This window comes from Solenopsis invicta, chromosome 5, assembly GCF_016802725.1.
Source record: "Solenopsis invicta isolate M01_SB chromosome 5, UNIL_Sinv_3.0, whole genome shotgun sequence".
NCBI lineage: Eukaryota > Metazoa > Arthropoda > Insecta > Hymenoptera > Formicidae > Solenopsis > Solenopsis invicta.
The window spans coordinates 10742161-10761041 of record NC_052668.1 but is presented as its reverse complement, the minus strand read 5'-3'; the positions used below and the strand labels follow the sequence as shown (position 1 = coordinate 10761041).

Sequence of the window (18881 nt, the reverse complement as noted above, 5' to 3'; positions counted from 1 at the left end):
TTAGGTTTTTATAGTCAACAAATTATCTTTACTTTTTAAATATTTTTTGGATATCAATCTTTCAATACAACTATCATTAAATAGAATCTTCAGAGAATTATAAACTTTATTTAAAAAAAAATAAAGAAAAAAGCATTTTTCTTCATCTTGCCCTACGGCTGGGGTAAAACGGGGTATTCCCTCATGGACAAGGTAAAATACACTTTAAAAATATACTCTAACTTAATACTCACAGGTGAAAAAAAATGAGATAAAATCATAAGAACATTACAAAAAAGTATAAATTAAGGTCTAACTCAATAACGCAGCTGCCTACTTTGCTGGCTTGTGGGTAACTTTCAATGACTGAAGGATCACATCTAACGTACATGATTGTGATTCCTGTATTCGACTCGTGTGATACAGGAGATACCCTGTCTCACTCTGCTACCTTATTTTGCCCCACCTTTCTTTGTTAGTTAATAATTTTTTACCTTGTTAATTACTTTAATAAATTCGATACTTTCGAACATGATTTTAAACACGATTTTAAAGATCACAGGTGTGCTTTAGGCGACCGATTTTCTAAATCATTCCTTTTACCACATGTTACAAAAAAGTTTATAACAAGTTAATTTGTTATTAATGAAAGGTTTACATGTAATAATAGGTGCTTGAAACATTTTTTGTCAACTATAATTTAGATATCTTGGATTTGCATCCAAAACTGTACCAAATGCGAAATATAATGAAAAATAAATTAAGTAGTACGCATTTGTTTACTCTTCTCTAACATTTTGTTCAGTGGTAGATACAGCAAATTTATAAGAATTGCTAAATGTGTGATAAACATAATAAACGAACCGCCGAAAGACAAAGCTATATGATAAAACGGTCTTAGCAACTTTAGGCTTTTAATTAATTTGTTATTTATTGGAAATCCTGAATGGTTTGTGTTTAACGTTCAAAGATTTGTATATCTCCGTCTCGTATCGTTTAGTCTATTTTGTAGAACTCTCGGGCAGTGTGTCCCGACATGTACACAAAAAATCAGTTCACCTTGAATCGAAATTAAAATAGCATCCTGTTATGTCACTACGATTTTATGCACCTCCACATATGATTCGCAAATATTTGTGCACGTAGCAAATAACCGGTGACCCGGATATTCATGAATAACGTATGTGACAACGGTGGCATTTATCTTTCTCAGGGAACGTTAAATTGCCACTTTGCGTGCATACGTAACGCCAAAGTCTTATAACAAGGCAACATGTGAATATAATGCGGACTGTGTTTTTAAGCAATTATTTCACTGTTACTTTCGAAAGACCTTGTTTAAATGATCGGACGAATGAAAATAAACACACACACACACACACACACACACACACACACACACACACACACACACTTACACTGCTTTCTTTGTTGGAAATTCCATTGTTGGGAAAAAATTAACGATTAACGAATGAAATATTTCTTGCGGTGCTTTGCAGAGATCTCGGAAACTAAAATGTTCTTTAGATCTCTACTTCTTAGAATTGAAAAAAATAGCACAAACAATAAAATAAACTTTTTGATTGCGGTATTATAATTAAAAAAGATTAAATTTTTCTTTTGTAGTTAAAGTTGCGTATGTACGCTTTATATATTTATATATTATAAATACTTTATATATTTTTGTAGTCTTTGCGAATGTATTAAAACTTTTACCTTGAACAGATTCTTAGAACTGCACAGTGTTGTAGAGAGCCTATTGTTTCACTGATTATACAGTTCATGGCATGGGAAACAATATGCAAAGTTTTGCGGTCAATACATTAACGTGTTTAATGTTCTTTTCTTGAAACGAACGCGCGCGCTGCAATGATAACTAACTTTAAATTAAATGATTTTAGCTGGTTGCACAATTGACAAAGCACTGTTCAGGCCATTTCCACTTCTCTACCTGCGATTTTGAAATAAGAACAGTGGTGAAATCGAGTTATAAAACTGGCAGGTCAAGTTATACGACATTTGATCTTATTAAAACAATCGTATTATCGCATCGCTTTTTACGTGCATCAGATTAACAGACTTTTTTTTATATAATACTGTAAATACTTTTTTTTCAGTTTTTAAATTCTTCTGCTTCCAATGATCATAGAAATAAAAAAGCTTTTTTTTCACGTCAAAATTTACAAGGTATGTTTGCTTCACATTAAAAAGCAATTTATTTCGTTTTTTTTTTGTAGTTAGTGAAATGTATTCTTTTATCGAAGCAAATAACGAATAATATAAATGGAATTATAAATGAGCTATTAAGGCCCGGTTTTTCAATATTTGATTAACTTATGGTTAAATTTAATCCGATGTTTTATCTAAAATAATCTTCACCTATGACATCATCATGGATGAAGCTCCACGAGTTAACCAGCTAATGAAAAACTGGACTTAAGTGTAGAAATTAATTCAATGTCTTTCAGTTGAATCAATAACACATTTTAAATTTAAACATTTTCTCGCCATTTTGGGATTTTGAAGTATCCACTGTAATATTTATAAAACACTATATAACTTGACAAAACAGATGACACAGCTTCTTAAAATACGATGGTTTTCGACAAACATCATATTGGACATTTTTCTTTTTGCATATCAGTTAAAGAAAAATGTTGCCGCGGAAATAATTTGTTTTACTTTGAATAAATACATGTTATGACGCATAAGACATGCAAGAAATAGTATCAAAGATTGAAGTAGTGATTTTGATCTTTCATGAGAATGTTTCAACTAAAAAAAATTTCAAGATAAAGAACTTGAGTAGTTGCTAAGTGAAAATTCCGCTCAAATTCAAGAGGAAATCGCTTCAAAACTTGGAGCGACCTAGAAAGTGGATTTTCTGTCGTTTTATTAAGAAAGGCTGATGAGTTCCACATGAACTCAATCCGGATATAAAAAGAAAAACGACGATGTGAGACGACTGTGTTCTTGCTAATGAGATTCAAATAGAAGAACTTTATGCATAAAATCATAATGGACGATAAAGAGTGGATGCTGTACAATATAAATATACTACAAATATAAATAAAAAGAAAATTTTATTGATTGAAATTAAACAGGATTCCTAAATCGCAATAATGTTACAATGTTTTTATATTATTGATAGCAAACAAATATTTTGATGCGAGAAAGAAATTTGTTTAAAAATACGCAAATGCGTTTTTTTCTATGATTATTATTTAAAATTAAAAATAACATTCAAAATGTATACAACAGGTATGAAACAGGCATTCAAGAATATTACATATTATTTATTTAATCAAGTGCTCGATTACAAAATATAAAATATGTAAAATGATTCACGTCTCCGACCTATGAAAAAACCATGTTAAAAAAAAGTAGGAGGAAACTACTATATAATGCCAAGTCGAATATATAATTAATTACAAATTAAAAAGTAGATTCCATTTAATCCATTTAATCCATTTTATCCATTTAATTATTTACAAAAACTTTTTATTAATTTTGATCGCCTTATTTTTCTTATTATATAAATCGTTCAACGATCAAAATTAATAAATGAAATGATGCAATGGCTTAGCTTTCTATGTTGCGGCGGACTCATCAATTAAAGTCGCTCTTCCGGCCTTGCGTCTACATGTGACTCACACAAGCTGATTGGCTATATATGCAAACGCAATGTAATGTACGGGCTTATTTGTCTTGGACTTTGTCCTGTTCTCTTTGTCCGATATCTCTAATATATGTATTAGTTGTCGATGTCATAAAAAGCTGAGATTATGCCATCTCGGTACATTGATCGGTTGACCGATAATATTCGTAATAAAACTATATATATATATATATATATATGTGTGTGTGTGTGTGTGTGTGTGTGTGTGTGTGTGTGTGTGTGTATATATATATATATATATATATAGAAAATCAATTCTAATTAATCCATGATTGCTCATGGAGAGTATCATATTTAATTATTTGCTATTGCAAATACGTACACGACATGTACTTGTTTTTACGATACACGTGAATATCTTGACTCGAAGATGCATTAGTAAATATAATAATCAAATAAATAAATATTTGTTTCTCATTATCTCTTATGCATTTGCGTTAAAAAAATATTTCTTAAAAAGTAAACTTTTCATGTTTTTTCTTTCAATTCTTATGCAAATTTATTGACAATATTTTTTAATGGTCCGTAATAACAGAATTAAAAAAAAAATCAAATAAAATATATATTTAAGATTCTGTCTTATCACTCACAGATCTAAAAGTTTTATTTCATTTTCAGATGTGAAAACAATTCTCAAATCCGTTAGCGGCAGACTGCGATCCAGCGAGTTGACAGCTATCATGGGCCCTTCAGGCGCTGGAAAGTCTACGCTCCTAAACATCCTCACCGGATACAAGTGAGTGAGCATGAGACTTCTGCACGATACAGTTATTGCCAATAAAATAATAATATAATGGCATATTAAATAAATGTTAAATAAGATAAACGTCTGTATTTTGAATAAGACATAATCTTGCGTAAGTTAGTTTGAAACGTGAGAATTAATGTATATTCCTGTAGACAACAAGTATAGGTTTGCAGTAATTATAGATAAAAATTATTTTATTCAGCCTCTATCGTTGAAGAGCTACTACTGATAATATTTCATGTTTCACTCAAGTATTCGTATGACTCTTTTGTCCTAATTATTTTGTTGTTATCAAAAACAAGATTATTAAAAGAAAAGTTGGCGGGAGAAGTGGTAAAAAATTCATTAGGGAGCAATAAACAACTGTTTTCAAAAAAATCACTTTTAATTTACATTTAGGACTGTTTTTATAAATTAAAAATTCTCTTTTTATTCATATTAAATAATATTAAATGTTATTCAATTATCACTTAAAATATTACTACAAAATGCATATATTCCGCAAATTTCCATTTATCAAAGATCTACTGGGTGAATATTTAAACAGATTGAATTCGAATCCAGAAGTTTTTTTTATTTAATTTTTTTCAATCACAGAACATTTGCAGTCTCTTCCAACATCAAAACGCAAAACATTTCACTGAATTTTATGCTCTTTTAAGATTTTTTATGCCAGAGATTATTAATCGAGATGTCGAGTAGCAAATATTGCCTGTGAAAAATTCTCCCATCTTGATCACACGTTAAGGGAACATATACACCCAGGAGGTCAAAAGAAGGGCAATTTTCTGAATTGTTTTTTGGAAACTGTTGGACTTACCAAATTAGGTTTTTTTTAGTTAAAAATAATATTTTGAAGAAACTTCATGATTTTTTTTATTAAGAAATTGCGCAAAATGACAGAGATATGGTGTCGTGAAGAGTCAGCCCTGAAAAAATCGCCCAAAACGGTATCAGGTATACCTTCGCCAAAAATCAACTGAAACAAAAAATGTTTATGGAATCTTAAAATATATAATCATATCTTTTACGTATTGTAGCCGATTTCAAAAATATCAATTTTTGACAAAATGGCGGGCGTTTAAACTTAAAGTTGCGATTTTCAAGATAAAATTTGTTTGTTTTCTCGCCCCCTCCTCCCAAAAAAACTAAGAGGTCTAAAAAACTAAGAGGTCTAAAAAAAACCTTCCGGTACGTGATAGATAGTCATGTGTAGAATAGCCAGTATAAATTTTAAGCAAATCAGTTCAGTGGTTGTCGAGATATTTCTGGTACCAGTTTGAAAAATGTCGTTCCAAGAAAAACGCGTTTGAATATTCAACATATGTTTTTGTTAAGAAAACATAAAATTTTTTTAACTTACACAGAGTCGTTAATTCCAGGGCCATAATACAAGTCCTCTGCAGTAGATGCGATGCACATATCGTCTAAATTTTGTTGTCGGCGACGTATTCGCGCTTCTTTCGTCTGTTCCTGTGCGCGTACTTCGGCTTGCGCTATGCAGCGATCATCTTCGCGCGTAGCATATTAGTATGCATTCCGGTCCGAGAGAAATGCCCATAACGCTAATTATTCGTAATATTGAAGTTATATCATCGTTGAATATGCAAGCAGCTATGTCTGTAGCAATTTCTACTGTAATAGCAACGCTGTGCATTGTTTTTAAGGCTATTTTCCAAATTATATTGCTAAAACTTTTATTGCTATTCTGAGTATAGCCACCAATACAGCACTCTAATAATGCGTCTTTACTTTCGTATTAGACACGAAACTGAAGGGACGGACCGTGGTCCAACCATGATATCTCAGCGGCGCGCCAATGTGCTATCAAGGCTATAACTTCATCATTTTTCGAAATTTTGATTTGAAATTTTTACCAGACATTTTCGAAATATTAAACATTATAAATATGTAATAATCAAAAAATCGATTGGTTTGACCTTCCTGGGTGTACAATGCCCCCTTAATAAACAAATGCGAAATACGTTGGCATTGCCATTGAAATTGACATTAGAGAAATACACGAGACACAATCTTCTTTCTCTTTTTCTTTGAAGATCAATGTGAAAATGAGTATTTCAGCTTTCAAGTGTTTGTGACTTATTGCTGAACATTGGGGCATTTGTGCAAACCTATGATATGCGACACACGTATGCTCCTTTCAGTTTCTTTCCGGAAAGATTTCGTCGTATAATCTCGCCTTGACCTCGTCGGGCACTTTCAGTTTTTTCCACACGTTGTTCATACGTTTCGCTTTCTTCGCCATGTTACGGTCTCACTTTCTTCGGCGATGTACGGTCCCACTTTCTTCGCGTTTTGTGCCGTTATGAAACTGCTACGGAACAGGAATATCCCGCCATTGACATTTGAGATATTAAAAATTTTGTTTACGTGCTATACCTACGCGTCAATTTTTTTTTTATAGCTACAGTAATTCAATTGCGCATCATCTTGAAATCGCCCTGTGAAAACGTTTGGGATTACTTTCAAAAGAATTGACACTGCACTCGGTGTAAACTTTCTATTTCAAAATATTGTTCGATCAATTGACTGCTGACGGTTCTGCTTGATTAAACAGTCTATATTTGTACCTCTTCAAGGATACTTTGAAAGAATTATGTAAATTATGGCAAAAAAGTTCAGAGCAGATTTTTCTAGTTCATTTTTAAGGTTGTATATGTTGTAGAGAAAACGGGAGTATTATATGGCTATCATCTCCATTATTAGGTGACGAATTCTAACAATTGCTTACGGGCCTTACGGAATTATTCGTTTAATAGCCCACCATTTTTTAATGGCGCTAATATACCAATGCACAGCAGCTGACAATTGTTATAAGGCATTTTTGAGTACTTCTAAACTTTTTCAGGGTACAATTTAGCACGTAATTACATATACTCTTCCTCATTGTTTTTAAACTTGAGCGTTTTATCACACGAATGTATGTACAACACATGTTAATTTTCTCGTTATTGAACTTTTTATTCGACTAGCCGTATTATTAACACTTTTTTTTTCTTCCGCTGAGTGTGCGCAGTGCGTTCTATTTTTAAAAGTTACGTCTTAAGTAATGAATATTTCATTATTTTGAGTCTAAAATCTGTTACACAACACTTTGACGAATATAATCGTTCTAGTTTCAATTTAAAATATTGATTACAAAGTTTTTTATTAAAATGAAAATGGGTGCCATATTACTCTCTTCTTTTCTACATATAAAGAAAGTGTAAAAAGCAATATTTTCCAAAATGTAACGAGCGCTTGACAGCTGTCGCCTGGTCAGAGGTTCTCTACTTCGCATTACACGTCATATAAGAAAAGTCCTTCTAATTTGTGTTACAAATCGAACACAATTGCGATGTTGAGGCGCATTCCTGCCTCCGCTCTAATCTACGTGTGGAGATTGTGGGAACAAGCACAGCATGACAGCGTCCTTTTTGCTTTTAAATTTATACAAGGGCGTTGTAACTAACACCTCACCAAGAAACTCTTTCAAATCATATCTGCTCGAACCGGTTTTCAACGGCTAGTTATATTTTATGGAAGTCGACTAGTGGACACGCACTTCTGACCGCAAATTGTCTGGCACAACGACGGTACATGATTGCTTTTTGATTGGGTCAGTTGTAGTAGTAAAGAGCAATATCTGCAATTATAATAAAAAGTTGCAATTATAATAAAAAGTTTTGTTCACGAGTTTTTATGCCGCGATCTGTTTAAGTAAATATCTTAGATTTTAATTTAATATGATATAGATAGATAAAATGTATGGATAATTATAAACCTACATGTGATAACGTGCAGATGCGATCAGTGATACGAATCACTTATGACTTTTTCCGAGCCATCCAATTTTGACTGACGTTTAGTCGCGTCTCAGATATCTTTGTGATTTCTTCGTTAATGTTTGCAGTAGCAGAGTTCGCAGGCTCAATGCAGTCTGCCTGCAAGAAACATGACCTACGGTGTATTTGTTGCCGCGTAAAAGTTGTTTCGCTGCTTATTCGCTTCTTTTTTTCCATCGCGTTTTCCAAACCGGTTTCATAGTCAACCCAGTGCGGCGTGTCTACGTGCACGATATCGCGTTCAGCGCATCCGTGATCAAGCAACTTTCCGTAATATACTCACGGCGATCTGACATCGAGACTCTGCGCAATTAAACGAAAAATCAATGAATTATTAATGGCTAGCTGCGTCTTCGATCAAGAACGTTGACGAAACATTTACGATCGACCTAATTTTTTTCAGCGTACATTTTGCGTCGTTTGGATGTAATGACGAATAAAAAAATGTAATTATTATAATAGGATAACACCGGTATGTACGTCGCACGGAAATTTACGCCGCAAAAGTTAAGAAAAATAGAAGGGGTGAAAATAATTTTCTTGCTATCATTCTGTTACATTAGTATTGTCTTGTAATTTTTAATTTTTTAGTCTTTACGTTAACAAAACCACTGTGATTTCATTTTGTCAATGTTATGAGTAGCACAGAGATATACTATAATTTTTGTAAAATGATTACTCTTTTTGTAGAAAGTGTAAAAGGTTTATTGATTATTTCATGATACATAAGCGTAGAGAAATATTACGGATGGAGTACACGAAAATACCTGTGTTTAACTCTTGTTTTTTTTTTTGTTCAATTTTGATTGTTCCACTCATGAGTGGCCTCCCACTTAGCTTATAAATCATCGTTGTATTATATTTATATTATATCTTTTTTAAAATTTTGCAGTCAACAATATAATGTAATATAACACGTGCGTTATACATACTACATTTACATTGTTGACATATAAATGTATTATAATTTATTACATGTATTAGATTACATTATATTGTTGACTGCGAAATTTTAATATACGATACAGATATAATACAGATATGATGTTGATTTGCGTTGACTGGGTATAAATTCCGTCACTTTTGATATATGGCAAAAATACAGGGGTCCTTTAAAGTTTTTTTCCAAATATAAGAATATAAATATTCCGTATTTCTAATTTTTTTTTAATACTAATAGACAGTACTTATGAAGTTTTTATTGGTATAATTCATTTTCTTTAAACGTAATAAATAATACTTGATAAATTATGTTTTTAATTGATGCGGCGTATATATCAAAGTTAGTTTATATTCAGATAATAAGAATAACAAGAATGTATGTATGTACATATATGTACATAAATTCTTCCACAAATTATTTTTTTATGGGACAAGCTAATGAGTTTGTAAGAAATCGCTGCAATGTATTGCTGCAAACAAACGCATCAAGATTGTTTTCTTACAATCAAGTTATTTATTAGAAATTTTTTATCAGGGTAACAGGTGCAGAGGGCAGCGTTACGATAAATGGCCACGAAAGAAATCTCAGTGCCTTCAGGAAACTCTCTTGCTACATCATGCAAGATAATCAGCTTCACATGAATCTAACAGTAGCGGAAGCTATGAAGGTTGCATCGAATCTTAAACTTGATTCGCACGTTAGCCAAGCAGAGAAAGAAGAAGTGGTAAGCTAATCCTCTTATCTAATCTTTTACCTTCGACAAACTCTTCAAAGTGCATAATGATTGAATAAAGCTGTTTATTCGTACACAAGTGTTTCCTGTAACTCGATTATTCATATATCATCATGTTTTTAAATGGAAAGGCATATTTTCATTAATGTAATAGTTAATAAAAATAAAAATGAATTGTTTAAATGTGTTTTTTACGTTTAAGATTATCTTAAAATCAACATATCTTATATGATTGAATTCGTTTCTGTTAATGATCTTAATATTTCACAAAATGAAAATAATTATGGCAAAAAACTGCCTGTCATAATATTTTCCATTTTAAAACAAATAATTTTTTTCTTTGATATACTTTTGTTTTATTGAAAATAGAGATATTTTAAATAATTGAGTTTATAGGAAACGTATCTTGTATAAATGTACAATACATAAATATTACGTATATAAATGTAATTAATAATGGGAAATTAGGTTCGTTCGTTTGTAATTTAGAAGTGAATAAATGATTTAATATTAATACTTGTGATTGCGCACTTTTACTCGCGCTGACTCTCATTAGCTTATTTTCCAATTATTAATTGTGTTTTAATTTCGAGAGTCCAAAACTAATTAATTGTATATAAATGTATTATACATAGCGATAAATAGTAAAATTTAGCGTTGTGCTCCTTGCTTGTTTCATCTTTGGCATTATTTATTTAAAGAAAATCTACACGTAATTATCGATGTTATTTTATTACGAAACACAAAAGTTTTCAATGTATTATTTTTCTGTCTTTGAATTGCACATCTCTCTTTGTCCATAATTAAAATCAATTGATTGATATAATTTATATAAATTATAAATAATCGATAACGTATTTTATATGTTAATAATTTATTAATTATCAACATGTTTATGGATTTTGTCGCAGATTCGGGAAATCCTTGAAATTCTCGGCTTGTCTGAGCACCGCCACACTATGACCTCGAACCTGAGCGGCGGTCAAAAGAAGAGGTTGTCAATCGCTTTGGAATTAGTGAACAATCCTCCTATAATGTTTTTCGACGAGCCAACTAGGTAAGTTTTAAATCTTATGCAAAATACATAATTCAGTATTTACAATTATTTGCATTTAAAATTAAATTTTGCAATTCACATGTATCAATTAATAAATCTTCAGATAAACGTATGTACATGGCATTAAGATAAAAATTCCGATGTATTAGCGAATTATTGTTCACAGGTGAGCTCACGTATAATGTTAATTCCTCGTAAACGTAACAATTGTAATTCAAGGACAAATTTTATGACAAATTTTATGACTTGGTGTCAATAAGAGTGAAGGATAAAATGAACAAAAAAGTTTACAATGCTCAAGTATTGTTATAAACATATTCGAGGGTTTGATTGAATTATGTCTCCAGTCAATCAATTCACGCACAGGAAATCTAGATCGCTTTAGCTTTCTCTAAATAAGACTTATGAGAGAAATTTCGAATTTCCTTAATAATTTCCTCGATCTTCGAATCTTGATCTTATGTTAGCATGGCCAATGTTATCAGGATATATGTTGTTTATTTTTTTTAAGTTGCGGAAATGGACACGTTCTGTTTTTTTTTAGATTTTAACGTATCGTATAGTTCACATTGAATTTCTCCTTGTAACTTTCAAGGAACTCTCCAAGCAGCTGTTAGCCGCGTTCCAGATTTACGAATCGGTGATTGCATCTTACGATATAACAGGATAAATGAACGAAAATTTTTTTTGTCTTAGAGACTGTTAAATCTGTCGTCAAAAATTAACTATTTTTAAAACTTAACTATTATAATTTGGTCTTTAATGCTCTTTTTATCAGTTGAAAACTGATCCATATTTTAATTCTCACACATTGATATATGTATTGAAAGATCAGGTTAATATATTTTTTAACTAAATTAAGTTAAAATTAATGGATAATAAAATTAATTTAGTTACGTCTTAAAAGTCATATGAATAAAAACTAATTAGTTAAAAATTACCTTAAGAGCAAATTAACTTGAGTTATATTAAAAATCAATTTTGAAAAATATTAGTCATATTAAATTAAAAATTTGTAATTTTATAAAGTTAAATTACTCAAAACAATTATAATATGGATCATCAAACAAATTTAATATGTTCTTTGTGAATTATTTATATGAAGTAACAAAGAAATCTAATTACTTATGTGGGAATGTATTTTTTCTTTAAGATAAATTCTTATAGATAAATTTTCTTTAACATAGATAAATTAACTTAGAAAAAAAAGTTAATAAATTTAAAGTTAATAAAATTTATGTTTCAAAAATAATTAGTTAAAAATTCAATTTTTAATAATTAACTGAGTTACGTTAAAAGTTATTAACTTTTTAACTTCATTATTTAACTTTTAACTTTTCAACCAGTTACTACTCCACCTTGAAAGATTAAATACACGAATATCGAACGAATATCTGTAATTATTTACTTACATTTGTCAAAATGTGGTACAAAGGACGTAACATGGGAGAAAGTAAAATGATGCTCGAATTTTTAAACGTTTCTTTTTCGTTGGCGACTTTCACTAACAAGCGAGATTCATCGGAATTTTTCTATCTTCAATGGAACCGTATTTCATTCCACGAATTGTTTCACACGATGATTGTGATGACCTCATCCATTCATGTTTACGTTATAACTGCCGTTTACCAATTATTGAAAGGATTCTTCATGAAATTTCTTCATTAACATAGACGACGGAAATGGATTCAAAATATTTAAAATGAATAGAAATAGATTTAAAAAAATTAAAAATTTGGTAATAACCACACAAATCCATTTATATCCAATTAAGGTCTAAGAATTTTTTAAATTTATTTTAATCCACAAGAGAAGTGAGATTTAATCCATGAAGTGAAATTATGGAATTTCTATTTTTTTCAATCCAAAAAAGTAATCCGAGTCATATAATCCATAACAGAGGATTAATTCACATTAAAATAAATTACAAATTTTCAATCCATTTCCGTTTACTAGGTGGACATATTTATACAGTTTTGTATATATACATACAATAGGGTAGGGTGAGGTGTTTTGTGCAGTTTTTTCCTTGCTTGCCAATATTTCAGAAACGAAGAAAGATAACACAAAAGCGCGGCGGTTGATGATCATGAAAGATGTGTGTTTCAGCTTCAAAATGCATTATGATGAACCTCGATAGTTTGCGTTTAACTGAAGCTATCGAAGGACAAAATGTAGAACAAGTCCAATATGCACAACGCCCCGAAAATATAGTGATATATTTTGCAGAAGAATAAATCTGCAATGCAACAAAAATGAACTTTTATCCATAAAATACGCGTGGAACGTCCGATCGGTTTGAGATTTCGCAATCTAATGCGTATTTGAATGACAAATAACATACTAGAACGACAGCCTTTTATCTACTACATTGTCTAAAAAAACTAGAATTGCACAAAACATCCACCACAAATAAATTGCATAAATTACATGCAATTATATATCTTGCTGATACACACACGCACACGCACACGCACACATATATACGTATATGTATATATCAGCACGAATATATAATTGCATGTAATTTTTTTATGATGCTGTCACAAATATTATAAGTCAGCAAATGTGTAAAGATGAAAACAATATATCACAACAACACTGGTTTTATTCGACTGTTTATAGCGGTTTGGACTCGTCATCCTGTTTCCAATGCATCTCGTTATTGAAAACCCTGGCACGTGGCGGCAGAACAATAATTTGTACCATTCATCAGCCCAGTGCTCGACTTTTCGAGATGTTTGATGCTCTCTATACATTGGCCGAAGGCCAATGCGTTTACCAGGGTTCTACATCGCAACTAGTGCCTTTCTTAAGAACAATTGGCCTTAATTGTCCGAGTTATCATAACCCGGCATCGTTTAGTGAGTACTTTTATATGAGATTTTTATAATACGTCAATATTTTATAACAATCGTTTATGTTAAAACGAAATAAATTAAAAAGAAAATAAATTTCGAAATAATCCTTAGGGTTTTGTAAGATCTACTTTTATCTATAATAAATTAGTAATTTTATTACGCAAACATTTATAGTATGATTTCTGATTTACTTTTCAGTCATTGAGGTGTCGTGCGGTGAATACGGCGATAACATCAAAAATTTAATCAATGCGATAAACAATGGCAAATATGATATACGTGAAGGACAACCGTTTCCCGAAATGAAAGAAGGAATGAACAATTGCACTGCTGCTGCAGATATCTTAAAGAACGGTGATAACTTGGACAAAGTAAAAATTAAAGATAAGAATGACATCAGTAATCTGGAGGAGAAGTTTTCGGAAGAAAAATCTAATGAGATTAGTAATGGAAAACTTATTCCCAGCTATGCTACTAATGACATTGCTAAACAAGGTACATAACATTTAATGATTAATCCTCGATAATGATTGCAACATGTTATATAATGCGAATTTTCAGTATATAACTTCAATTAATATAATTTTCTGTAATTAGAGTTTTCCTGTAATTAAGTTTTCATCTCTTGAAAAAAGCTGTCCTATGTGGAATTTAGCTTCTTCCTGGTTTCATTACAGTTGCAATTCTTATATAATAGAAAGAACTTATTCAACCGTGTTAAAGGATCAAACTTTATTTTTAAAACTTACTTGTTCTTATTCTTTGGCGATTCGTTTATCCCTAGTTATTTTGGAATTAAAATCACTCTTTGGATATTTTCCATTTTGTTTCTATCATTATGGAATATAAAGTAACATAAATATTAAAATTATTTCAGCGTTAGATGTGGCAATATCTGTGGATTCGGATAAGAAAGACAATGCCAACATAGCCCTGTTGGACGAATCAATCGTAGTAACGCCGGAGAGATATCCCATCTCCGAATTTAAGCAGTTCTACATTATTTTGAAACGCGCTTTACTCTTCAGTCGTAGAGATTGGGTAGGTATTTGAAGAAGCACTACTCACCTATTTGCAATCGCAATATGCGCAGCTACAGTGTAACTGCGCGACTATTTATGAAATATATCATCGTTTCCAACGTAATCTTTTAGACATTGTCTAATTCTAATATTACTCTCACATGTCTACAGACACTCATGTATCTTCGACTCTTCGCTCACATTCTGGTGGCGGCTCTAATTAGCGCGCTGTATTATGATATCGGAAACGACGGCGCCAAAGTACTTAGCAACCTGGGTTTCCTGTTCTTCAACATGTTGTTTCTTATGTACACTTCCATGACAATCACGATACTGTCCTGTAAGTTGCCTGGAGTTTATCATACTTAGGGTCAATTTCACAACCTTCGATTAACTTAATCGGCTGTTTTCTATTGGAATTGACTAATCGCATTTGTCGTTAAGTGGAATTGATCAGAAATAACCAATCACGGTTGACACTTAACCGGAAGTTGTGAAACTGGCCCTTTTACTTTCACGATCGTGAAAAGTAATTTTCATGGAAATATCGTCTCTAAAAATGACTCATTTCTTTTTTTATTTACAGTCCCGTTGGAACTGCCTGTGCTTTTAAAAGAGAACTTCAACAGATGGTACTCTCTTAAATCATATTACTTAGCGATTACCATTTCGGATATGCCGTTCCAGGTAAAATATTCCATCGAGTAACGAAATGTACATAATCATTTGTGCGGCGAATAGATGATTAACTTTCACATCCTTTGCTTTTCAGACTATATTTTGTATAATGTACGTCAGCGTCGTGTACTTCATGACAAGCCAGCCAGCGGACGTAACACGGTTCTCTATGTTCATGGTTACCTGCTTACTGATTTCTTTCGTCGCGCAATCGGTAGGTCTCGTGGTTGGCGCGGCGATGAACGTACAAAACGGCGTGTTTCTGGCGCCAGTGATGTCGGTGCCTTTCCTCCTCTTCTCAGGATTCTTCGTCAGCTTTGATGCGATCCCCGTTTACCTACGATGGATCACGTATCTCAGTTATATCAGATATGGTTTCGAGGGAACGGCTTTGACTATTTACAGCTACGGCCGTGAGAAACTGAAGTGTTTTCAGGTAGGTTTAAGGTACGCCGTACATCCTGAGACGCAGCGTCGGTTACGAATAGTGTTGCTAAATTTTTCGTGCGTTTTTAGGTGTACTGCCACTTTAAGAATCCGGACACGACTCTGGAGGAACTGGACATGCTCGACGCTGACTTTACTTTGGATATTCTCGCTCTCCTGCTTATCTTTGTCGTACTGCGAATTGCCGCGTATCTCTTTTTGCGTTGGAAGATCAAGACCGCCCGATAAATCGCCAGCGCGTGTAAATCTTGTAAAATCAGATGTGATTGCAAGTGGATGGACAGTCAGAGCAAGTGTTATCTTCTACCGCGTAGAATTGCGCGGATAACAACGAACATATTTTTTGTAATCGGTAATCTCAATGATATTTAAAAATGACGAATACGAAGTTCCGGTTCCGGCATCTTACACAAGCAACAGTCAAGACACAAGGAACTTTACGCGAATGATGGATTTTCGCGGCATTCTTCGGTAAAAAAAAAAGCTCTCACGAGAATTTTATTCAACGTCAAAGAGACTCTGGTACGTCTCGAAGGTACCACAAAGTATGACTTGTATGACTTATTTTTTTTTCGTGTTTTAGGGTTGCTGAATTTAGTTAATGTATAGGATCAATACTAATGTAACTTATTTATATCTTTAATTTAATAACAATGTCGGCTGGTAATTACAATTGTAACATATTTGTCCAGGGTACTATTCTATAGTATATACATGTTTACGTGTATATATATATATAACGTGTATTTACCCTTTTTTTACTGCATCAGTACCATTGAACTATACTCTAACTGGAATGGGCACTGCCATATAACGTCCGTAAGCGGAAAACGTGATAGAAATAGCATAATGCGAGGGGCCTCTCTTTTTCTAAGCGTCCTCTGCGCATGTGTCAGCATTCAGCTTACATTTCTACTCAAAAGTTAAATTTCTTCTTTGTTTTCATGTTGATACAGCATGTAACGGAATTCGTGGAAACGAGGAAGAAATTAACTTTTACTTAAAAAGTTACTTAAATACTTAAAAAAATACAATACAATTTTACTTTTGTTTTATTTATGTATGTCACTCAAGTCGCTCGTTTATCTATTCTTATGTGCCGGTACTGCAAAACTTTCTAACGTGACTGTACTGATAAAGAGAGGTGGCCCTTCGAAATGGCTCTCTCTCGTTACGTTTTCTGGCGGCTAGTGCCCATTCCAGTTAGAGTATAGTTCAATGATCAGTACACGTTTTTGTTAGGACGCAACTGAGCATATGCTTCTATCTTGAATTTTACTGTCGAGTAAATTCAATTGTTTATCAGCACGATGCGATCGTGCAATAACCGCGAGACATTACGGATTATTTTGAATATATTGAATATTAGTCGAGACAAAAAACATTTGAAGGTATTTTGATAATCTTGAACGTTTTGAGATCATTTTTTTTTTTGACACTGTACAGTATCTTAATTCGTTATCTATTTTGTAAGCAGACAAAAGTTTCATTTCTAAAAACGTTTAAATATTCATGCGAAAGATCCTTCAGAAGTTCAAGAATTAAAACTTTCAAGATTAGTTAGAATTTTCAAGAATCTTCCGTTTTCGAATAATATTCAATGCAGTTCAAGTTTTTATATACTTGTATTATTTTAAAAAATTTTCAATTATAAAAAGATTCAAATACTTATCACTCAAAATTATGCGATTCGAAGGGAAGGATCGATTTGCGTGATTCTCAGAAAGGAATCAATCGCTCTCGTGTTTACCCTTCGTGAACGAGGCCTTAATTGATCTACTTCATGAGTGACCACTTTATTCTGTACAATGGCTGTGAGCTTCATGATGCAAAAAAAAAAGAAAAAGTTTGAGAAAATCAAATGTGAATGCTTGTTCTTAAAATTAAGTATGAACAAAATAATGAACGTCCGAGAAGATTTAGAAGCGCATGAATTTATACACATCTTGCCAGATTAATTTTATACATTGAAGATCAGATGTTTTTAAGATCAGATGCTTTATAGAAAAGTGCGGTTCTGATAGACTGTGTTAAAACGAACGCTTATGCACTCCTACAAAAGGCTTATGAATATTCGCAGCCACATTTCGTATCGTCGAAAATAACGCCGAGTAAATGTACATAAGGATATTCTTTTAGCAGTTTATCGCAAACAAATTCCTTTGGCGCTACAATACATTCGTATCAGTTCAGAAGCTATTGTCAAGTTTTTACAAATCTTTGAGAATAAATTACTAAATTATTAAATTGATTTATTTTTGAGAATTGTCTTTTAGAGATAAAGTTCTTCTAAACAAGCGCAAATTCTAGACCTATAATTTTTAGTAGTTGTTAAGTGGCAGAAAGAATGAAACTTCTAAAGAGACGGGCGAGGAAGATTTAAAGTTATTATATGTAATTATATAAATTAATATATAAAATTCTTGTTTGTATATTCTCATAACTCACCAAAGTTAAGAATTTGAATCGGCGATTTAATTATAATACAAATACAATTACATATTAATACAATTACAGCGTTCACATGGATGAAGTATTCCTTATGATGCGATATGAATTTTTACCTAAACGAAACGAATAATCAGGCTATAGTAAAATCAATTGCTAATATAGATATACATTTATAAAACAAGCTGCGTCGAGAAACATATGTACACGTAATTATGCCAGTTTGGCATAATCGTTGCTATAATTAAGTAAGGATGTATGTACAATACGAATAATATACTTTTGTAATACAATAAATTTCAATTTCAATAATCTTTGTAATATTATAATTATTTTCTTTTGATTCTTATACGTATGTCCGAATCTAATAGACATATACTAGATATGTTTATTAAATTTCTTTATTTCTTGTTGATGTTCTTATAAGAGATTAAAAATACG

At 31.9% G+C, this 18881-nt stretch overlaps 1 protein-coding gene across 2 annotated transcripts in view; it reads left to right on the top strand.

The window, feature by feature from the left end:
• Positions 1-16907, top strand: part of LOC105196952 (ATP-binding cassette sub-family G member 1) — a 49294-nt gene extending 32387 nt beyond the window's left edge. For both annotated transcript variants that reach the window (XM_026130768.2, XM_011163117.3), the window contains 10 exons: positions 4277-4394; positions 9729-9918; positions 10839-10984; positions 13610-13848; positions 14044-14340; positions 14723-14886; positions 15039-15207; positions 15454-15554; positions 15640-15981; positions 16062-16907. In XM_026130768.2, the coding sequence (XP_025986553.1) occupies positions 4277-4394; positions 9729-9918; positions 10839-10984; positions 13610-13848; positions 14044-14340; positions 14723-14886; positions 15039-15207; positions 15454-15554; positions 15640-15981; positions 16062-16220 (1925 nt within the window). In that variant the 3' untranslated portion in view covers positions 16221-16907. The remainder of the gene's footprint in view (positions 1-4276; positions 4395-9728; positions 9919-10838; positions 10985-13609; positions 13849-14043; positions 14341-14722; positions 14887-15038; positions 15208-15453; positions 15555-15639; positions 15982-16061) is intronic.
• Positions 16908-18881: the final 1974 nt, after the last annotated feature.